The sequence below is a fragment of the Podarcis filfolensis genome (genome assembly GCF_964270895.1).
Source record: "Podarcis filfolensis genome assembly, chromosome: 10".
In the NCBI taxonomy this organism is placed as follows: Eukaryota; Metazoa; Chordata; class Lepidosauria; order Squamata; family Lacertidae; genus Podarcis; species Podarcis filfolensis.
Window position 1 is genome coordinate 24467675 of NC_139612.1, and position 24361 is coordinate 24492035.

At 39.2% G+C, this 24361-nt stretch overlaps 2 protein-coding genes across 3 annotated transcripts in view; one reads left to right on the plus strand and one right to left on the minus strand.

Moving 5' to 3' along the window:
• IMMP2L (inner mitochondrial membrane peptidase subunit 2) overlaps positions 1–24361 on the plus strand; it is a 460855-nt gene that overhangs the window by 158855 nt on the left and 277639 nt on the right. The gene's annotated exons all lie outside the window — the stretch shown is intronic.
• The window catches only part of LRRN3 (leucine rich repeat neuronal 3), a 43660-nt gene continuing 25822 nt past the window's right edge, over positions 6524–24361 (minus strand). Inside the window, exons 2-3 of one of the 2 annotated variants that reach the window (XM_083574499.1) lie at positions 12230–12293; positions 6524–9511 (exon numbers count right to left, since the gene is read on the minus strand). In XM_083574499.1, the coding sequence (XP_083430625.1) occupies positions 7034–9157 (2124 nt within the window). In that variant the 5' untranslated portion in view covers positions 9158–9511; positions 12230–12293 and the 3' untranslated portion in view covers positions 6524–7033. The remainder of the gene's footprint in view (positions 9512–12229; positions 12294–24361) is intronic. The other variant, XM_083574498.1, reaches the window with a different exon arrangement.

Genomic DNA, 24361 nt, shown 5'->3' on the forward strand with positions numbered 1-24361 from the left:
TAAAATGTTGGCAGTGAATACACAGGATGATCATAGAATCATACAGTTGGAAGGGACCGCCACCTGCAATACAGGAATCTTTTGCCCAATTAGGAGTCTCATGCTCTACCAGCTGAGCTATACAGATGTTCTGTTACAACTTGCCTCAAGTATAAAGAGTAGAAATATGTAAAATTGTAAATGTTTGGGTAGTCTGCCCTGAGTCCAAATGTGTGGGAGAATGCTCCTCATATATCTAGGCAGTAGTACATGTAGACCTGGACCTTGGAACTGATGTCCAGAGCCCTGTAGCTCAGGTGGTCCCAACTGGCCACCCAGAGAGCAGCTGATGGAGGGAAACCAGCAAACAGGCCCTGCCGGAGCATGCCATGACCTGTTGGGACTAATGTAGGTTGACACAGCTTGCTTGCTTTCAAAAGCATTTTATAGTCAGAAGAAAGCTGACCAGGCATGCACATGTTCATAGATGCCTTTTATTTTTACTTTTAAAACACAGTGGGTGAGTTTCAATGCTGGTGCTACTCAGAGTAGTCCAATTGACATTTATGGGCACGGTTGACTTAGGTGCTGCCTAGACAGCATCTTAAAAAGAGAGACATCACCTTGCCGACAAAGGTCCGTATACTTAAAGCTATGGTTTTCCGAGTATTGATGTATGGAAGTGAGAGCTGGCCCATAAAGAAGGCTGATCGCTGAAGAATTGATGCTTTTGAATTATGGTGCTGGGGGAGACCCTTGAGAGTCCCATGGACTAGAAGAAGATCAAACCTATCCATTCTTAAGGAAATCAGCCCTGAGTGCTCACTGGAAGGACAGATCCTGAAGCTGAGACTCCAGTACTTTGGCCACCTCATGAGAAGAGAAGACTCCCTGGAAAAGACCCTGATGTTGGGAAAGATTGAGGGCACAAGCAGAAGGGGACGACAGAGGACGAGATGGTTGGACAGTGTTCTCGAAGCTACTAACATAAGTTTGACCAAACTGCGGGAGGCAGTGGAAGACAGGAGTGCCTGGCGTGCTCTGGTCCACGAATAGCTGGACACAACTAAACAACAACAACTTAGGTGCATTAATTGTAATGAGTCTGCTCTGAGTAGGACTTGTTGAAATACAACCCAATTATCCTTTTCAACAACACAGTGGTGCTCTTTCCAAGTAAATGTGTTTAACTTCAGGGCAGCCAAAGCAAACCAAATTTTATTCCAATACTTATGATGGTGCTGTGATTAAAGTGAATTTAAAATGCGGAACTGCACATGCTCACAGTATTTATTTATTTTCCAGTCAGGTTTGGCAAACTTTGTGTGTGGAGGTGGTGGTTTGTTTTCCTGTAAAGTATCAAGGCTGCAGAAGTGGTTGTAAAGCATGTAACGGCAACATTGGGAAGAGATATATTAAGTGACTGCTTCACAGCTGAAGTATTTCACATGGCAGTCTAAAGTGTCCCATCCTACCATTAAGTCTAAGATCTAAAATTCCCTAGTTCCACAACTCTTTGGGCTTTGGGTGAAAAGCAGAAATATGGTGACAGGAAGACAGAGTCACTTAAGCTTCTGTGTATTGTAACATCTAGAAGCCACCCACATTTGGCTTTGTAGGTATATACACCTATTTTTTATTTGAATAATGACAATAGTTTTAAACCACTAAGGAGGGCATCGTCTACATTCTGTTTCTGTGTTTGAATGAAATCCTGACATGCATGGTTATTAGACATCTATCTAGCTTGTGTTGCCTCCCCTAATTTTTATTTCAACCTTTTGCAAGTGGCACATTTAGGAATTATTTTTAAATGATGATAAAATTATACAGCTCTGGAAAATGTGGGAGAGTAAATGGGATTGCAGCTATGGTGTACAAAAGCATGGCATAATTAATATGTGATTCTTAAGCATTTTATAAAACAGGACTCTTTCCCGGAAGGAAAACCTACATTGTATACTTTAAATTTACCAGAAACATAATTTTCTCATATCAATTCAGTTCACTATTTTTAATAAAAACTTTAAGAATACACAATAGTCCTTTTCCATTTAAAACCATCGAGAAAAAGTGTATGAGAGAATGTATTTATTTATGAGATTCACTAAGTAGAAACATTTTAATGTTATATGGATCCTTACCTAAGTTAACCTAAGAACATCCATGGAAGGAAATTTTCTGATTCCTTTTTCCCAGCTGCAATCAACTGTGCTCCCCAAAGGCCTTTTTTGAGGGGCCCTTCAGAATAATATGGGCACAAGGGGGGGGGGTGCTAGGGAGGGATGGAAAACTTTCCACCAGCCAAACCTAGTGCTGATTGACTTCTGCTCATGCTACACCCCCATGTTCCACCCTGCATTGTCCAGGAGAGCCTCCAGCCATCCAGAAAGACTTTTGGTGGGAATCCAGATGAAGTGAACAGGAAAGTTTCATTCTGTGAACTTCCTTAACTTATTGCAGAAGCCATGTTACCATCATGCTTGTAAGAGGCAAAGGTATTAAACCGTGTGATGCATGGAGCACATTGTGCCTAATTCTTGACAGAGGGATACTATTTCCAAATTACAAAAAACGTGCATGAATGTTAAAAAGAGGGTCTTCTCGGAAGTGGTGCCCACCCTGTGGAACACCCTCCTATCAGTTGTCAAGGAAATAACAAAACCCCACCTATTTAGTCCTCAACATTTCCCACATTTTGCTTGGAGGATCTGCATGGGGCTTCTACTCATGCTCACCTGAATGTGAGTAGAGCCTTTTACACAGTTGGAGAGCCTGATAAAGTAAGGTCCTTGACTACTAAAGGTGTTCTACGTGCATTCAAGTGAACATGGGTAAAAAGCTCCCTTAAGACCTCTAAATAGGAAATGTTGTATGACTGAAGAGGTAGGGTCATGCACATGGGGCTGTTGAGGGGAGGACTTCCATGTGCCCCCTGCCCCAATCCAGCTCTGTATTTTCAGGCAAGTGCCTGGACACACATAGAATGGTTTGAATCTTTCAAGCAAAAACTTCACTTAAGTATCAGTTATGTGGAAGATAGCATTTTAGATCATTTGAGTAAATTATTCTGTTTTAAGGAAAACTCTGGGTGGAATATGGGACACGGGTGGCACTGTGGGTTAAACCACAGAGCCTAGGACTTGCCGATCAGAAGGTCGGCAGTTCGAATCCCCGCGACGGGGTGAGCTCCTGTTGCTCGGTCCCTGCTCCTGCTCACCTAGCAGTTCGAAAGCACGTCAAAGTGCAAGTAGATAAATGGGTACCGCTCCGGCGGGAAGGTAAACGGCATTTCCGTGCGCTGCTCTGGTTCGCCAGAAGCGGCTTAGTCATGCTGGCCACATGACCCGGAAGCTGTATGCCGGCTCCCTCAGCCAGTAAAGCGAGATGAGCGCTGCAACCCCAGAGTCGGTCACGACTGGACCTAACGGTCAGGGGTCCCTTTACCTTTACCTGGGTGGAATTCTGCATTATAGTAAATTACACAAGGAAGCATAGGCACTGGCTCCAGGGGGCTGAGGCTATTTTTTTAAAAGGGGGCTGCCCCCCTATTGTTGAGGCCAAAAATGGAGCCGGGCATGGAACGCTGTCAGGATGTTGTGTGACGTTGCACATGCACTGTCAGGATGTCACATTGGGCCCCCTCAATGTTCTTTGGAAGATGGTGCCTCTGCAGGGAAATGTAAGAACTGCTGATTTCATCCAAGAAATAAGTTCTTATTGGCATACTTATGGCAAAGTGCTCTTTGTGTGTGGCTATTTTTTTTGCCATTTATCTCAGCTGCGTTCTTTGAAACAATGTAATTCTAACCCCTGAGCTATATCAGTAACTGGTTTTAAATGTACTTTGTCTCATAAGACAAACATACAAGATACATGGACAAGTTCTTGCTGACCTATACAGTGCTGACTTTATAATAGGTCATATTTCAAGTACTGTGTGCTTGATAAATAGCCTGCCTCTAAGAGCTCTGTCCTCGGTGCTGAAATCTCTCGTGATGTATGGGCACGTCTGGCTGATAAATTCTAATGTCGGCATGTGTGTGATAGCGATTCATCAGGTTTGTAAAGAGTGTGCTCAGTGAAACATACTGAATTCATAAAGATACATATTCTGGATATTATAGAATTACCACTGGGACCCACACACATCCCATTTTGGCCTTTAAAGCTTCTGTGGAAATCTCTTGCAGCTTGCAAGCAATGACTAAAAATGACCCAGAAAGAATTTGTCATAATTTAAGATGAACTTTTAGTAATTAATGACTTGCTTTCAAGGGGGATTTGTTGTTGTGACAATCAGTGGCAGACCGAACACAGCAGTCTCTGTATAGAAAGAGGACATATAAACACTAAGAAATTACTGTGATTTGTTTAGATAACATTCTTGGTCAATTTCTTATCCAGCATAATTAAAAGTCTAGACAGGTTTTTTTGGGTTGTGGAAAAATTGCACACTTCCTACCTAACTAGATTTTTGAAATTTAAAATGTTGAGTAAATTTTCAGACTCTTAAGAAATTAGAGTTACTTAATTTTGGGCTTTGGGGCAAATTTTAGTTTTTAGTGTCCTGCCTTCAAATTATATTTTGACTCTGAAATGTCACATTTTCACATCCTAATTTGAATGAATTGTCAATCCCAAAGAATAGGTCCTCCTATCTCTCCAACTTTATTTAAAGCAGGGGTGGGGAGCCTCTGCCTTGTAGGCCAATCACTAGGTTTCCCCATTTGGTCCATAAGGCTGTTTTGGGCAAGCCATGCCTATCTGCCCTACACCTGATGTCATACAGGTAAGGGCAGAGCTTTGTCAAAGCTTTCTTGAGCAGTTTCCAAAACACCTGACAGCGATTTGGTTGGCTTACTCCCATCTGCATCAGCTGATGGGAAAGGTTATCCTGAGTGTTTTTTCTCTGCTTTGTTTCATCTGCTGACACCCAAACCACCCTCAGCCTTCTTGACTGAGTTGTTTCCTGATGATTCAGGAAATCAATGAGGCAGCATTGCATACTTTTTAACTATAGAGCCTCTCTTTCTGCTCTTGAATCTCAGCTACTTACCTTTTTCTAAGGACAAAGCTGCTGGCATTCTACTCACCTCTATACCTTCCCTGCAGAACCCAAATGGTGCCCTCATCTTGTTGCACCATTCAGAAGTCAATGCCTGCCTTCATTTATCCATGTCTCCCTTATAGTGACACCTGAAGCAGGCCACTTCATCCTGCTGTTTGTGCAGAGCTGGCCCTGTTATTTTCCCTACATATTGGCAATTTCTGCCTTGCTTTTTCTCAGTTCTTGATATTCTTGTGAATTCTTTAAGAATTTGTTGGACATCAGCTCTGACACGAACAGGCTACACAATCCAGTTATTATCACTGTAATCATGTAACTTATTTCCAACTCCGGTGGTATACATTTTCCTCAAAATTAGGGGAGACTGTAAATCACAATTCTACACTTTTGTGGCTGACTCTTATTTTGGTGATGATGGTTATTTTGGTTGCATCTGACCTGCTTTCATTTTTACAGCTCTTTATTTTTGTTGTTATTGATCATTTAATCTCTATTGGATTTAGGATTATTATTATTATTATTATTATTATTATTATTATTATTATTAGTCTTGAACACAGCAAACGTACCAGAAAAGCAAATAAATATTTGCAACAGAAAAGCAAATATATTTTCGATATACCAAGCCTTGATACTCAAATGTGCATATGCAGCCAGGCTGAGTTACCTAGAATTCTTCATTTGATTTGAATGGAGTCTGGGTAAATCACAGAATCTAATCTGGTTGATTTCTTTGAGATATGCAGTTTGAAGGCATGATACATCTAGAGAAAAGATTCATTGCTAACAATAGTTACTTCTTGAATGGTTTGCAAGAAAACCCTGATGGATCTTTCCAAAGTCCCATCTAGTTCAAAATCCAGTTTCCTATTGTGACCAACCAGCTCCCTCTGGGAATAATATCAGCAGGTCACAACATTCTATTAATTTTTAATCCAAATACTCTTTCAGTTCAAGTGGTGTGGCCCATTTAAGTAAATGCAGATGTTCACACAGCTCATCTTGTTTCAGTTTTCTACTCAATAATAGCTAGTCTGTAAAATCAGAATGATTATGGTAATGACTTGTATGAAAATGGATCCATGACTTTGGGGAATTCAATTGTTTTAAAATATACAAAAATGATTATAGTACTATAATTTTTGACTAGAAGCTGCTGAGCGCTTCATAGATTACAAATTAAATACAGCTTTTTTTGCTGTTTTGTTTTGTTCTTTTTAAAAACAAAACACAACGTAGTGGAAATTAGCCCTGGTGTTCAGCCAATGAAACACCTTTCCTAAACATTTATGTGAATACTTCAGAAAGTGTTTTATTGTGTCCTTTATTGCAAGTACACAGCCTGAAATAGATTTGATGCAGTCAGGCCTGCAAGTTTGTGTGTATTTACTGGATATTAAAATGTTGGTGTTGCACAGCATGTTCCAGTAAATCCCAAAAAGAACTTATTTAGAAAGAAAGAAGTCCAAAATATTTTGATTGTACTCAAAAATGTATTTTTCCTCATAAAAAAAGTTTCACATACTCACTGTTTCTACTCTACAGAATTTGTCCAATTCATCACACCACGGGTCAATTCTAGTTCACTGCAAAAACTCGTGGCTAATGTGTGTCATATAACACAGGAGGAGGGTATTACTCAATTCCACTATTTCTACATTTAATTAAAAAAACAACAAATACATAAAATTTTCTCCTCTACTTGCACTGTATAGACAGCATTGAGTGCCTCTTAGATTGTAAGAAGTCACACTATAAAGTCCTAGAAAACAATTTGGTTGGCACAGAATTCTTCAAAGACAGGTGTTTGTTTTAAAAAAATACCACACCGGCAAATATTTGTATTTGTAACTATCACCATCTGCTAAATCCAAGGTTTTGATTTTTGTAGAGGGATACTTTTTTTTTTTGCTTTTTTATTGAGCACAATTATTTAGTCTTGTGCACCCCAGTTTAGCACACTAGTACAGTAACATTGGTATCTCATGACATATCAGCTGGAACACCTATGACTGTTGCTTGAACTTCGAGCGCTGTGCTTTTCTCTTTGTTAGTATCCCAAAGACTGATTAGAGGAGGGTAAAGCTCACTGAAGGAAAAGGATTGTTTCTTCAGGTAATTCCTGAAGTAGCTGTGTCCTGCATCACAGTTCATTTCATGAGAGATGCAGCTGAAGAGAGAAACCACACAAAAGAATCCCACAAGTGTAGCAAGACAGACAAACAATGTAGTGATGTTGTTCTCATAATTTGCCATTGTTGGATCCAACCCTTTTGTTGCAATGTTGACGCACTGCCTTGCATTCTGTAACTGGACAGTGGGGATGTCCATACAAATTGTATATTCCGTGGATGGGGTTAGATGTGTAAAATTATAGACTTTTATATGGGATGGAATTCGAGTGCTCCGAGAAGCCAGAGAATTTCCATCTTTTGGAAAGGCAGTCCATCTGATGGCGGATTTCACTATTTTGGAAGTTGCTTTCCAGGACAGAAGTACAGAATTAGATCGCACGTCTTCTACCTTAATAGACAAAGATTTATGGTTATCCTGGGGAAAAGAACCATCCACATTAATCATAATGGATTTTAAATCTGCACCGACCAAATTGGTTGCTATGCATGTGTATAAGCCACTTTCTTTTTGTGTTATATCACTGATATCTAGCGTTCCTTCTGAATGTACATAATATTTAAGAGAAACAGTGTTGGGCAAAAGTTTATGTCCAGATGGAGTAATCCAATACACTTCAGGCTCTGGTTCTGCTGTCGCTCTGCAGTGTAAAGAAATATAGCTGCCTGTTTCTATATTTATGTTGGAGGGAAAACTTTCTGGGGCTATCAGTGGAAGGCAGATTTCCATCATTTCTCTAAAATGAACCTTCCTCACATTCTGGCCTTGAAATTCAGGAGGATCTACACAAAATAATGATTCCGGCTCCATGAACCTAATGCTAGTTTTATTCATATTAATCCATCGGATGACGCAGTCACACCGGATTGGGTTGCTGTGTATGCTGATTTCCTTGAGATTAGGCAAAGATTCAATTGTACTACGGTACAGGGCACTGAGTGCATTACTGTTGAGCATGAGTGATTCCAATCGGGGAAGTCGATAGAATGCATTTGGGTGTACGTATGACAGTCGGGGGTTATTCGTAGCTTCTATTTTTCTCAAGTCTGGCAAATTGTCGACTGCCAGGTTATCAATAGATATCAGTTCAGGCATATTATTAATTCCCAATTCTTTGAGGTGTATCATATTGCTAAAATCTCCTCTTCGTATTCTGTTAATGGGGTTCTTGTTTAAATCTAAAAATTTAAGGTTAGTAGCCTTTTGAAGAGCAGTGTGGGGCACTTTTACTAATCTGTTGTCATAGAAAGAGATGCTTTCTAAATTGTCAAGGCCAGCCAAGGCATTATCTGGTATTTCTGTGAGATTTATGCCTGCTAAAACCAGGCTCCGCAGATTGATAAGGGGCTTAAAGTTCATATCTTCGATTCTGATAATTGGGTTTTCTCCAATCATAAGAATCTCCAGATTAGGAATAGCTTCAAACCACTTACTGTTGATCACTTGCAGACTATTGGAATTGAGATGAAGTCTAAGAAGATTATAAAGACCTGTGAAGGCTCCTGGTGCAATTGTGGAAAGCAGGTTGTGATTAATGTAGAGCTCTTGGAGATTGTTCAGCCCAGTGAGACATTTGTCCGGCAACTCTGTAAGTTTGTTTTCTTCCAGATACACTGAAAGAAGTTGGGGTATCTTCCGAAGTTCAATATTGGCCACTGATGATAAACTGTTCTGAGATAAATCCAAACCAGTAAGGTTTACTGGGAAGTCTGCTGGGTATTCAATTTTTTTAATGTTGTTTGCCTGTAGAAGTAGAACCTGTGTGTCAGCAGGCAACTGGGTTGGGAACGTTGAGAGACCTACATCATTGCAATCCACTGTAGAAGCTTCCATGTATATGGATCTTGGAGTGAACCACGGTCTTATATCACATGTACATGACTGTGGGCAGTCTGCTTTTTTATCTACAGCTTGAACTAGCACAGTGATAGTTAGGCCAAGTAAAAAGTAAATTTTGAATGGTATGTCCTTCATTTTAGCTCACTGTTCCAGAAAAGTAATTGGCCCTTAAGGATTGGACAATTACAGTTTTTTAAGTTCAATAGGAGATGGTCATTTGAGAAGACAAACACTTGCATTTGTCAAATGACGCATGCTGCAGAAGCACAACAACCCTCTCTTTCTTGGAAATATGTGGCTCCTTTGCAGTCACTTTGTCCAGTTAAGAGAGGCATATTTGGGGAACAATAATATTGAGTTGTATTTGAAAAATGTGGTCCACCCAGGAGGTTGTCAAAAAGGAAGCAGAACAATCATATAGTAGTGTTAAGTTTAGATTCCATGATGTCTTCCTTCTTTTTGTTGTTGTTGTTTTTGTTGAAAAGAGACCTTCAATATAAAGAGAGAGAAAACAATTAGTACTTGCTACTATTAAACAATATAAGCAGAAATTTTTTTGGGTAAAAAAATATTGTGTTGCTTACTGCAGGTGATATTTAGACAACCTGGCAGACAGATCCTAAAAATCTTTATTTTCTAAAATGCTGGCATCTGGAGACAGAATACCAATGTAATAGGGGTGTGTGTGTGTGTGTGTGTGTGTGTGAGAGAGAGAGAGAGAGAGAGAGAGAATCACTAAGTATTCAGAAATTTTAAGCATTTGCATGTTGATACAATTAGCACAGCAATATGCCTAATAGTACATATGTCTGCTTGAAGGTAAGCCACATTGAGTTCAATGGAACTTACATATTAGGACTGCAGGTTTCAATTTACAGCTGAACTTAAATCCACTGTGTGTGAATGTAAATGAACAAGTTCTTCTCTCTGCACTGGTTCTGCCCTCTCCTCCCACTGGTGATGTGGTACCTACTGAACAAATGTTGATTCATGTGTCACCATCATCTGTAGTGAGATCGACATCTACTAATGTGTGTACATTTTTGGGATCATGACCAATATGTTTGCAAGTATGAGTACAATAAGAATTCAAATCACTGTAGAACTTCACATGTTATTAAACATAATAGCAACTCAGTTTTTTCCCAGAAGGCTGGCAGGGTTGGTCTGTCACAGCAATATCGGCAGCAAGTCTTGTGGCACATTGCTTGGCACACAATATTTTCAATAAACAAACAAAATGGTAGGCAATACATGACTGACAGATCAAGTTGCATTCTATCTTGCACTGTTTTCCTTTTGTTTCCTGCAGTCATAATTCATACTGGTAGCTTTGTTTGCAAACTTGTATTATGATAAGGCCAATGGTTCACTGACATTGATAAATGTATTTTGAGATGTTGCTGGTAAAAGATAGTAAACACTGCATCCCCTGGCAAGGATGTCTTCCAATATGTAAAGCATAGAATAGTCTGAACTAACATCTGATTTGGCTCCTTCCTTTCCTTCATTTGTTGGCATTGAATGCTAATCTCCAAGACTGACTTGCAACTTTTAGACAACTAGTGACAAACGTTATCTGAAATAAACACTGCTGGTGTCAGCAGGAGAGGCATAGTATCTTTCTCAGAAGTCATCTATATTTCCCTTTTTAAAACATATTTATATTCTGTTTTCATCTGTTCAGTGCCACATAATTGTATTTTGCTCTTTTCTGTTCCTTTATGTACACACTTGTACATACATGTGTGCACATGCTACATACATAAACAGTGGAGATATTCTTCGCCATTTTTATTAGGTATCTGTGTGTTTCTACACACACACACACACTACTCCATGGTACTGAAGGCAGTTAAATAAATGACTTCAGTAATCCCTGCAACAATCCGTTAAAGTAGGTCACAATTATCCCTGTACAGCACTGGGGCTGAGTCTGTGAGATAATGGCTTGCTTAAGGCCATGTAGTGCCTGAGACAAGTTTTGGACCAGGGATGCTTTGAGCCACAACTTAATAACTTAACAAGAAAGATCCTTAGACCAACATCTTCCAGCTTCTTGCTCCATTGATCTTTCTGACTTCATTGGGACTACTTTGGAGCAAGCCATTTGACGATTATAGTCAAATGGCTTGGGGGCTTTGCATCCCAGTTCTGCCGCTTACTAGCTAAACAGGGATTTCAGAAACAGTTTTGAAACTGCTCTGGGCATTGAGGAGGCAAACGACAAATTATTGGCACTATCCTTTAAGCATCAGCAGTAGACTTTCCAAAGCGTATTTCTATTGTTGGTTGTTCTCTTCCACTTGAAATGCTGCAGAAACCTTCAAAAGAGGTTTAATTTGCCATGGTGTTGGTGCCATGGCCAATGGCTGCACTGCAATTTGTTTAGCTGTGCTTATGAAGCTTTTGTCCTACCCTTCTTCCAAGATGCTCAGGGCAGCAGATATGATCCTCCCCAATGATTAATCCTCAAAGTAACCTACTGGGGTAAGTTGAGCTGAAATATAATGGCTGGCTGAAGGTTATTCACTGAGCTTCATGACTGAGTAGCAGTTTGAACCCTGCTGTAATGCCTCCAAGCCTGTAGTATTGGGTGATATCAAGTGGTGTCGGTCCGCTTGCACAATGAATTTCTGCTTGTGCATTGGGGCTTCCTCTCCCAGCTACAACCCCTATACACACACACTCCACCCCCCTTTGTATGTAGGTGTAAAGCTTTCTAACTTGCAGTGTCTTAATGTGTATAAATAAAATCATCAGACAATGTGTGAGCTAAACATGTCAGTGAAACATTATGTTGTTTTGAGGTTTTCTAATGCATTTTTTTGTGGCAAGGGGCCAATATATATGCAATGCAAAGTAGCAATGGTACAGAATAACATAATCAAAATATAATCTGTTCCATGAAATTAGGTACTCTTCAGGCTTGCAGAGAAAAGAACATTTGCACAAATGGTTAGTTAATAAAAATTCTGGCATTAGCTTCACAAGCTGAATTACCTGCCACCTTGCTGTCCCTATTGTTGGATGTGCTGCTGGTGACAAAAGACTTAAAAATGGGCTTCTTTTCTGTATTAAAGATTTGGTGGGGGAAAATTTTCTTGGACACTAGTGCAGTAGTTTAGAAGAATTATAAATACGAAGTTAGCACTACAGAAAGCTCTTAGGCAAAGGCAAGACTTCTTCTATTAGGGTCAGTGTTACCTTTCAAGTTTATCCTTGCTAATGCCTTCAGGTAAACTTCATTATTGGTTCTTTCAGATTTGATCTAAAGAAAAGAAAGTCACTGGGCAATGAACTCAAGTAACCTTGTTATTTTACAGTAGGACTGGATACTCTCTTAGTATTGGCTTATTTGTAACATTGCAGAGCATTGGCTTATTTGTAACATTGCAGAGCATCAGCCCAGAGTAAGGAATGAGCTTAGAAGGGGAGAGAAAATTGTGGTGTTAGGGAAGTGAGAATCCTTGGTGATTAACTTGCTTCATATCCATTGGAGAACAGGAAATTTCCATTTGGAGCTAGTTGCAGGCAAAATTACATACCATATGCAGACAGTTATGGAATTATGTGTATAAATAAAATTATATAAAGTGCTTTGACAAAGTGCTTTGACTATTTGTAGAATTACTTTCCATGAGTATATCTAATTCTCAGTCTAAACTAGTGTCCATCACCACATTGTATGCATTATTCATTGTGTAAAGAATAATTCCTTGAAGGCACTGCCAATAAATTTCATAGGTGGCCCTCAGTTCCATTATCAATAAGAACCAAGATTCTGGTGTTTAAATATGTGTTATTTTGGTCTGAAATAACAAGCAGAATAACAAGCAGCCTCATGCTTTGCATATATACTTGAAACAATACTGAAATGATTATTTAGCCGTTGTATGAAGTGTTGGTAATGGAAAAGGACATTTTGGAAATCATTTTGGCATTGCACATAGCTACTTCTCGCCTTTCTTTGTGGTGGGAACAAAAGATCCACAAAGTCTTCCATTAATTACCATTTTTTGTCTGAATCAGGTTACTATGGTAACAGCTTTGGAACAAGCCAGGTTATTAGGGCAGCTTCAAACCATGGTTTAATATCCTGCTTTATTTCAAAGCTTTTAACCTTAGTTTTCTGGTTCAAGCAAAATGGAAAACAGTGGTTAATGGAGGAACTTCATGGTTTGTTTACTTGTGCATATGAAGAGAGGGACAAAGAAGTTGTGTGTTTGGCCAAAAAGGTTTGTTGTCAGTGTGTCAAGAGCATACTATCCTCTCACTCGACCTGAAAACACTTAAAAGGAAATGCTAGTGACCTGTATGTCCAAGACCAGGCACTCTACTACACATCTAATGGTTATTCAGAACTAACATTTTCTTCATACTAAACTTCTAGGCACCAGAGTGTCGAGTATGCAACAACTTCCTATCTAGTTACCACCTAAACTGGAGGTACAACATTTTGTGTGTGCTATACTAAGAAAGAAATGCGCAGTTGTCACAAATGTAACAATATTAGCACATTCTTGGCCCATTCTCTGTGAAATGAAATTCAGAAAGGAGAAAGCTACTTACTCCTCCACCCCCTTGACACATGTGTGATTATTTTGTAACCTGAAACATATAGTGCACTTAAGCATGAGACCCCAACATTTCATTGCTGAAGATGAAACTTGGCTGAACGTAAATTTATATTTTGCATTTAATTTTGTGGTGGGTGGATGTGCGTGCATGCAGCAAATTTCATTCCTCTTTCCAAGGTGCAAATACCAGAATGAAATTTTGATAGTGTGAGTGCTTCATTTATTAATGAGTGAGACATCTTACACACGTCTCCTAATGCTCAGTAAAAGTGTTAAGTTTATATACAGGAGGAACATATATGTCTGAGTGTAGACTGCAAACTTTCTTGTTAAAAGCTAATATGCCTCTGGCAAAAGAGCTCTGTGCTGCTGCTACCTGCCAGCTGCTACTGGCATGCTGAGAAATGATCAAGCTGCTCATTTCCTTCCTGTTTGGCATTTAAGACATTTCTAGCTTAATATACAGAGTTATTCAGTATACAGATGACTTTATACTAAAGTAGATGGATTGTACTACTCTATTAACTTTACAAACACAAAGCGCACATAAGCACAAACTCTTCCACGGTTTAATTTCTTTATCATCCTGTAGCAGCAAATTGAGGAGCCTTGTTGGGGGGGGGGGGTTATGACTGCTTTCCTCGCTGTTAGAGGACACATGCTGGCATTTGTGCTGGACCAGTGACAAAATCAGGCAGAGCCAGAGCTCTTTCTCCTTTTCTGCCACCTCTTTTCACTTACATCCCCCCCATTGTACCCCTTTCCTCATTTTTCTCTTTGACACCCACATGAAATTAAGCTGAGGGCTGCAAGTTGCTCACTCCTGCTCTAGCACGACCAAGAAATTGAACTCAAATCCAGAAGTTGAGCCCTGGGTTGGCTCTTAATAGCTTGGTCTTATTTCATGTCTGTGTGACAAAGTAAATGAGTTGCAGCCTGGGTCTCAGTTCAGTTAGGGTAAAAGTTTCCGTTTGCCACAAGCACTAAGGTCACCATTATTTGGGGCAAAGGATGGGTTTTGCATTGCAAAATATGTGTCTTCCCTCTGCCTCCGTTCCCATCCATTATAATGATAGCTGGCTTCAGTACTACTTAAACATTAAAGAGCAAACTCACTAGATCTCTTTATGCGCCATATATCTTAAGAAAACAAAAGCTTACTAGAATTAGGCACTTAATATGTTTGTATTTCAGCATTTCTGCTAGAGCTGGAAACCTTACTTTGGAAGTGTTTTATTTGCAGCTGTTCAAGGTTCTGTTCTGTAAAGGCCAACTGCAGAGATATTTGCTTGTTATAGCAAGCTTTTGTTAGGAACTAAGCAAAATTAATACAAAATGAATAAAGACACGTGAAACGTAAAGCAGGTCATGTCAGAAACATGTTGGTTATCAAAAAACAGACATTAAATCTTACTTTCTACATAGCTGTTTTCCTCCGTGAACTGAATATCTTTGTTGGAGGTGTACAGTCTGATTATATGTATATATATTGGGATTGAAGGGCCATTGGGTTTATTGGGACTCATTCTATTAGTGAGGGAGAAATTCAGCTCACATTTTAATGCAAACCCACCTAATTCACACTACATGAACCAATACAGGAACTGAAACACAGCTATCCTTTGAAATTTTCACTTCTCTGAATTTTGCAGTGCCAGTCTCCAACAACAAAATGTGCACATAAAGGTGCATATTAATATATAGTAAATATTGCAGGTGCATGGTTTCTGTTATTAACACCATGATATATCGTGATCATGGACAGAAAATTGGTCTAAACTCTGGAAGCCCTGTATTAGCCTATTTAGCCTTGAGTGCCATTGTATCTCAGCTTTACTTCAATGGTTAGTACAGTGGGAACCCACTTACTGGGCCTTGCTCTTTTTGAAAGATCAGCAAGGTAAAAAAATAAAGTACTTTGATAAATGGTAGAAAGTAGTAGCTTGATAAAACACAGCACAAGCCACGCTGTGATGGAAAAACCAAGAGTTCACTCCAGTGGTTCTTCAGACTATTCTGCCTTAAACATCTAGTATAACTATGTTATTTTTCTCAGCACCAGTATCAATATGTTGCTTTTTGTAAGCATCATTAAAAATAATTTGCAGCTGTAATATTACCATGTTGAAATGCATCCTTTGTTAACTATGACAGCAACATTGGCTGCTTAAAAAAAAAAAAATCCCAGATACGTTCCGGACTCTCGAACAGTGTGACCCTTTGCAGACTAATTATCTCTCATGTAGACAATGATTGGTATGCCTTAATTAGGCATGTGCCTCTTGCTGTCACTGATGACTCATGCCTTGGTTCTCAAGGGATGTGTGGATCTCTTATTTGAGCTGGAATGGATAAAAAGAGGACATTGTTTTTAATCTTTGGAGCTAAGAACCAGTTAGATTGGGCAGAAAGGAATGCAATCATAAGGCACTAGAAAACTCTTCCCACCCACTCCGTTTAGTGTCAGAAAGCTTTATTTAAAAAACGTTGCAGTCTGAATGTAACATCCCCTGCTGCTAATGAGAAAAGCAGTTCGTCTCACATTGGCCCATTTAGAGGTAGTGAGGAGTCCCAAAACACAGCTGTATTTACACAGCCGCCTCTCAAAGAAAACTCAGCTAAAAAAAAAGGCATTCCGTAATTTATGTTACTTAAGCTTTTCTGTAAGAGTTGTCAAATAAAAAAGGGGAAGAAGGGTGTTAATTACCTGCCTGGACTAGAGAGAGAAATCTGAAGGAAAACAACAACCAGTATTGGGAATGAAGAGCAAAACCAAATATTCAATCACATTAGTTTAGTAAGTATATTCTGTTCTGGACTGATGATGTGTAGTTTTCCCAGTACATTTAAATCATAGTTAGCATCCTTATAATGTGAGAAGGGGATTCTGATCTTCAGATGACTCAGAAAAACAAGGAGGTTATTTATGCCAATAAATCTTGAGAAAGCACTATATGTGAACCTTTTTGAAACAGCATGAGCGCATGCTTTTTCTGGAGATAAACCAAGAGAAACCTAGAACCCAAAGTTTGGATGACACGCTAAGCCAAAACACAGCTCAGCTCGCAGCAGAAGTTAGGGGGAGGCATGTAGTTGTTGAAATCTCCTTTGTAGGAACTCTCACACTTGTACATGTTCACTGAGTCATAGATAGGCTTAGGATGACGTGCAAACCAGCTCTATGTGAGTGAGGCAAGCGCATAAGAACAAAAAGGGGAGTGTTAATGCAGAATGAGGGGAAGAGTATCATGAGTGCTGACACTATCAGATTAAAGGGGTTTAATAGTAGTAAATTAGTATTTTGATACAGCAGCCTAGACACAAAATTTATTATTTGTAGGAAGGAGCGGAATATTATGGACAAGTAACATGGCAGTTCAGATCTTCCATCCTTAATTGCAGTACAGGAGGGCTTCTGCATGAACAGCTTTTTTGTTATCGGTGCAGTGATTCTTTGAATCAGCTGTTCTCTTTTATTAAATTCCCTTGAGACAGAGGGAAGTCTTCATCCCAGCTCAAGACAGTGCCAATAACTCCCTAGTATCCCTTCCCTGCCAAGCGTCGTCTTACCATTTATTTAATGTGCTCCTCCCTCAAGGGAAGCGCCACCCTCAAGTTCACCCTCTTAGTCGGGACGTTGGGCAGTCTTACTCACAGCTTCATCATATATTATGGGTTTGTTTGTTTTTACGTTGATAATCTCATTGTAGGAAAATTGTAATCCATGAGAGAAAAGAAACGGTAGCACTAGGAAAAGAGGATTGATGGCCTCACTTTTCCACACATTCATTATAATCTTTGTTCTCCCGAGAGCCTTCTTTGTCAAATGAGGTGGAAGCATTTTGAACTGTACCACTTCAGATTGCAGGCATAGGGTTGTATTTTTGAATGCTTCTCTGTGTCCAAAAACTCTACATTATCTGATAGAGAGGGCTAAACCCCTTTCTGAAGCATATACTGTATTTTGTAGGAATGTTACGATGTGGGGTTTGTATTTTGGGGAAGTATATACTATCCATAATTATTCTGTCTCTAACGTCTCATTCTGAATATTGTGCATATCACTTCTGAAATTGCTATATTTACATTTCCAGAGGATCTCTCTTATATTTATGGAGAGAAGTACTGGCACTGAGGTTCAAGGTCAATTAAGCAAACTGGATTGATCCTTGTACAATGGGATGGGTGCATGATTTTATCTGTATAAAGTAAAAGTAATTGGGCTGTATTTAATACTCCTTTCCCTTGACTTTGCTTGTACTTGAAACAGTTTACAGTAAGAGAATAATTACAACACTTCACTTTTTGAGCCAGTATCGCAATCCTAATTTCCCCCCCTTTCAGCTCTCTGGGCTAGATGTTGCCTGAGGGAAAGCCAAAGGCTTAAAATGTTTTGTATGGAACTAAGACAGGATAAACTCTCAGTCTTTGGGCCGTTAGAGGCAAACAATCTGAAAAGTTCTTATGTCACAAGAAGCCTATTATACCTAAGGACATTTGAGACTATCCTTCTTCTAAAAATAGGTTAGAGAGTACTATAGGAATTTTTAGTTCTTAGCTTTGCAGGGTTTTTTGTTTTTGATTTTAAAGAAGAATATAACCATACTCTGTTCTGTATACTGTTTCGTATATTAACTGTCTGGTCCTAATTGGATGCTTGTTTCCATTTATTTATTTATTTATTTATTTTTTAAAAACCTGCCAGAACTGTAGTAACCATGCATTTTCCATCAACACCTTTTGATTTCTAACCCACCAGCATCCTTTCCTACTTTTTAAAAATAAAGTCTTGTAATTTTGCCTTTGATAACCTCAGCTAACAGTTACACAGTTGTTTTTGGCTCCGTCTCACCCTGTGTTTGTCATCAAGCCAGTCTGATTTATCTTCATAGTTTTTTAGATGGTGGTATTTCAGATGCTGGAAATGTGTGTGCGTGTGTGCGCGCGCTAAGGGTTATTTATCTCTTAATTATAGATTCCCCTGGTGAAGAACCATCTGTGACTCAAAATGCATTGGGTTATTTGAACAGAATTGCCTGCTTTTGTTGATCTTTGAATAGATCTGTTACTGCAACCACTCTTTAACAATATTGCTTGGAGAGGTAATAGAAGAGACAGAGATATGTACAGTAGCAATTTTGGAGTGTGTTGCCATTGTGCCAGAGGTAGCAAAATATCCAGTGGGAGATATGCAGGGCTGCTCTTACCCATTCATTCATTTCATTCATCTCAGTTAATCATTTGCCTGAATAGCATGTATATGATTGCTCTCATTTAAAGTGCTATTTATATTGGCAGCATTCTTAATGTTTGGCTGGCTTCAAATCCCAGATACTCAGTTGTTGTTTTCCTATCAGCAGTAATGTACATTTTGTGTATGAAATATACAGTGATTCAGAAATAGTCCTGTATTGAATAACTTCATGTATAGATCAACATGATAGCTACGCTTCTGAAGTGCTCCACACCTATGAAGGACATGCCTGTTCAGTTGATTCAGTGCAGGAGATTGTTCCTCTGTTGATTTTTCCCTGATGAAAAGGGATTCTACTTAGAGTTGATAAGAGTACAGTGCTGAATCTGAATTCCACTGATGTCAAGTTCTGGAAGTTTCAAGCAATAATAATTAATAATAATAATAATAATAATTTTTATTTATATCCCGCCCTCCCCAGCCGAAGCCGGGCTCAGGGCGGTTAACAACAATAAAATAACACAACATTCTAAAATCATTTCATTATAAAATTAATTCAAATCAAATTGATGGCAACCATTGGGCTAGAGTTCTGTGAAGATTGCCAAAGGAGGGAGTCAGGCTGTGCCCTGGCCAAAGGCCTGGTGGAACAGCTCTGTCTTGCAGGCCCTGTGGAAAGATGTCAAGTCCCACAGGGCCCTAGTCTCCTATGACAGAGTATTCCACCAGATCGGAGCCACAAAGTAAATATCTGAATTAAGAAATAACCCTTTGAAATGTATGAATGGTTTCTGTGGACTAATCTATACTGGTTATAACATTATAAATGTGTTATAAAAATGTGACACCAGGGTGCGCTGTACAGCAATCAATTAAAAATTGCATTGAGAGCTATATAGTGTTTTCTTTCTTAGCGTTTGTTTTTTTATAGTTTTTTTTAGAGAGTGTAGATCCAGTCTGTATGTAATATAGAATATCACTGTCAGTCAATGTAGACTATACTGGTCTATAATACGGACCAGTATAAGGCAGCTTCCTATGTTTCCCCCCTAATATTTTCACGCCACATAATTCATTCTTGATTTATATGTTACAGTGAATGTCCACAATCTGGTGATTGTTGCAGAATCAGAATCAGAAGAATCTTTATTTGCATCAGCCACTAGCCATAGCAATAAAATAACATAAAATGAACTGAAGATAGAGGTAAAAACGTAACTATACAAAATACATTCTGGAGGTTTACATCAATAATCAAATAACAGATCTTATTCTAATTGCCCCTGCTAATTTTTTTTTGCAGTTTTTGTTGTCACCTGATTAAGTGATTGTTGCATTTTGACACTTAGCGAACATGGACATTCACAGTTAATTAATGCCTGACTGGAAAAAAGGGAAAATATAACGTAATAGATCCATGGTGCTAAATGTTTAGGTTTGGTAAATATTAGGATTTAATTAGAACTTGTATGTTATAAGGCAGTCTCAGTGTATAATATTAGAAGGGGGGGTAATGTAATAGGTTTGAGGTGTTTAATTAGCATTTATGTGTAAAGACTGTGTATCAGACCATGCGAATGTAACCAAGATCCATGTGTATTGGCATATGTGTGTGGACCTGCTTCTGAGCATCAAGAATTAGTGTATAGTTAATTAAGCTAGTTAAACTTCCTAAGTGTGTACCAGCCTTTAATCCTAGTCAGTCAACAAGTGTTTTCTATTCTGTTGGAAGCCACCCAGAGTGGCTCGGGCAACCCTGTCAGATGTGTGGAGTACAAGTAATAAATTATTATTATTATTATTATTATTATTATTATTATTATTATTATTATTAAAATCTTCAAAGAACTGGGTATTAGAATGCAAATTAATAAAGGCAGCTTTTAGGAACAGCAGAGATGGTACTCGGAAGCAGAGAAGGAACTGTGCTTGTATTTGCCCTGGAGACCAAGGTAGGCTGCAGAGTAAAAAAAGGGTGTTGGTGATGCTGCCATAGGCTAAACTTGAGTGTTTTGGGGTGCTGCTGCTGTGCACTAGTCTCCATTGTGCCTAATTTCCCCCAAAGAAACACAGACCTTGGTGGTGGGCAAATACACCTGGAATCTCGTGCACCGCTGTGCAGAGATTGAGCTGGCTTGTAACAGCATAAGTTATTTTTAGACATGCACAAAGCTTGTTCCACACACCATGCAAGCTGCAACACATGCAGGAGAATCAGCAAGGTATAGTGGTTAGACCAGCATTTCCCCAACTTGGGTCTCCAGCTGCTTTTGGACTACAATTCCCATCATCCCTGACCACTGGCCCTGTTAGCTAAGGATGATGGGAGTTGTAGTCCAAAAGAAGCTGGAGACCCAAGTTGGGGAAACACTAGGTGGGCTAAGACAAAGGAGACTCAGAGTCAAATCCCTGCCTAGTGATGAAACACTCTGGATGACTTAGCCCAGTCAAGGTCTCTCAGTCTAACCTATTTCATAGGGTTGCTGTGAGGGTGAAATGTATTGGGGGGAGGGGAGAGTTATGTATGCTGTCATGATCTCCTTGGAATAAAGGTGGAATATAAATGCAGCAAATAGCTTAAATAAATATATTAAAAAAATTATCATATATTTTCCATTGGTTTCCTCAGAAACAGTTTCTACAGATGATTAAGTACCATTTGTGCAAGATCTCCAATGAATCTAGTTTGGAATTCTGCTTATACAGATACAATCCCAAACTCTTATCTACTGGGCATTGTTGCTTATCTGTTCCATGGCCTTGTCTCTGTGGTGTGTTTGGCAAGCTGATATTCTTTTGGGACAACATTCCCCCCATATGTAAATGGTAGATTCACAGTCTTAGAAATAATATGCACAGACACCAGTAGATGCAGGTTAAAACAAAAACAAGACAAATGCAGAAGAGAAAATAACTATGATTATCGATTTGTAGAGTTTGTTATTTGGGTTATTCCAGTGACTGTATCAACAAAGACTTGCTGAAAAGAAAGTTAGCTGTTCTTAGTCTTGCCAAGACCCTTCTAAATCTTTGGGGAAACATCCATAAAAGAAGCATTTATTTTATAATTACTAGAATAATTTTGAAAGATATCTTGGTCTACAAGGGATAATACAATGGATTCACAGTGGAGCAATAAGCATAAATGAGTGTTTTTACATTTACTTAAGACATCTGTATAGTTGCAAAGGCAGTTGTGGGACACTAGAACTGACAAGTGATAATTGGCAAAGCGGATATTAATCATTAGAATGCTTTTTGTAAAAGCTTGAAAATTGAGGTTCTGGTCTCTGTAGTGTTTTATATTAGCTGGAGTGGGGTATTTTTGCATGCTCATAAATTAGCAGCTTGTAGAGATATAGCCATATCTAATTACAGGGAAAAATGATTTGTATTTATTTTTAATTATAGCTTTTGCTCAGCTGAGCACTTCATTAATAACATTGCATGTTTAGTTTATTCTTTGTACATGATTGGCAAAACAAATTATATTTCCAAACCTGAAGCTGTCATCTGGGCATGATTATTTAAATATACCTAAACTGTTCAATTTCTCTAATCCACAGGACAAAACTTTTTGTTTTGTTTTGTTCACAGCTAAGACAGATCACCATTTTGTTCACACTGTACTTTATGCAGTATATAAATGGTGTTGTTTGAAAGCACATAGTAAAACACAGCAGCGGGTAAAGTGATTGGCTGAAGTCCTAAGATACCTATTTACTCTGTGTTTTCAGATATGTGTATTGCCCTTCAAATATTATTTGATGGACATGGTTAACCTACTAAGGGAATGGAAGCACATTTCGCTTACTCCATCATTGAGAGTTGATCTCATTTTCCTGAAAGCAGATACATTGCAAAACAAAACCTAAATTCTTTTAAGATTCCCCACCTCTCCATCCCTGGAAGAACCATTGGTAGTAGTAATGATACAATGATACACCTGATAAAATACAAAACACAGTCTGACAAATTATAGTGGGAGAGGTGAGCTGGGGGGGGGGCAACTTTCTGTTGCCAGCAATAAATATTGGCAAAAGTCCCCTTCTCACATACAGTGGTACCTCTGGTTCCGTACTTAATTCGTTCCGGAGGTCTGTACTTAACCTGAAACTGTTCTTAACCTGAAGCACCACTTTAGCTAATGGGGCCTCCCGCTGCTGCCGCGCCGCTGGAGCACTATTTCTGTTCTCATCCTGAAGCAAAGTTCTTAACCTGAAGCACTATTTCTGGGTTAGCGGAGTCTGTAACCTGAAGCATATGTAACCTGAAGCGTATGTAACCCGAGGTACCACTGTACTTGACACATGCAGGTAGACACACACATGCACACAATTCTCCTTCTCAGCTTCTCCATGCAAGTAAACAGAGGAATGAATGTTGTTTTGCCTCCTCTCCACTCATCAAATGTTCAGTATGATGACCAGGGATGGGGCAAATCACATCCCCACCAACACTGTGGCTGACTCCCCATTTTTTTCTCGGCCTTTTGGCTAAGATCAAGTGCAATTTTTTGCTGCTGTTTCTAAAAACAATGTAGGTTCACAGGAGGAAACGAAAGTACATGTTTGTGGGGTTTGATCAAGCCTCTCTGAGCTGTGAGTTAGCCATCCCTGGATTACAGTATTAAAGATGGTGTACAAGACTAGCCAAAGACACTTTGCTGCCTAAGGCAATGCAGCAAATAGTACTCTCCAACTTCCTGGACATGACACCCCTGCCATTTCAGGATTCTGGTTCCTTTTATTGGCCCACATTCATCTCATGGCTACTTTCTGGAAATGGCCCTGGAAGTAGGATCGGAATCACTGAAGTACAGGGCCCCCAAGTGCTCTGCTTTAAAAACCTCAAAGGAAGGAGAGTCCACAGCTTCCCAAGGGAGACCGTTCCACTGTTGAACAACCCTACTATATCCATTTGTTTTTCCGTATGTACTTTAAAAACCAACAGGATTCATAACTTTGCCTAGAAATGAAATAATTAGCCCTGGTCTGTTAACCAGATTGCCATAGATTTAGCTGTTAAATACATGCAGTCGGTGCTCAGCTCTAGCCACATATGTAGCTTTACATACTTATTGTGCCAATTGATACACTGGGTAGCTACTTAGTGTAGTATTGCAGACTGAAAGAGATGCTTTGGTTGAGTCCAAGGACTTGTATGTGCCGGGTAGGACTTTTTCTTTGATGAGCAGACCACTAAACCATATCACAACTCACTTTAGAAACTTCAGAAGTAGTTTGTCCTGAAAGCACACGTCTAAAACACCCCCTTGACTCTACAAAACTGGCATTACGGTTGTGTTTTTTATTTAAAAAAACCAATTTCCTGAGTAAAAAAATCACTGCTATTACTACTAAAGCAATCCTACATTTACATTGTCCAAAACGCGCAAGAATACCTTCCCATTAATCAACTTTCTAGAACCAGTGCCCAGGCTGCCCATTGATGCACAGTTACTCATCACCACTCATGGTGGTGAGCGTTATTTTTAATGCATTTCATTTATTAAATGTGTTTATGTGCATTGCTACAAATTTTACATGAGCAGCACATTTCATT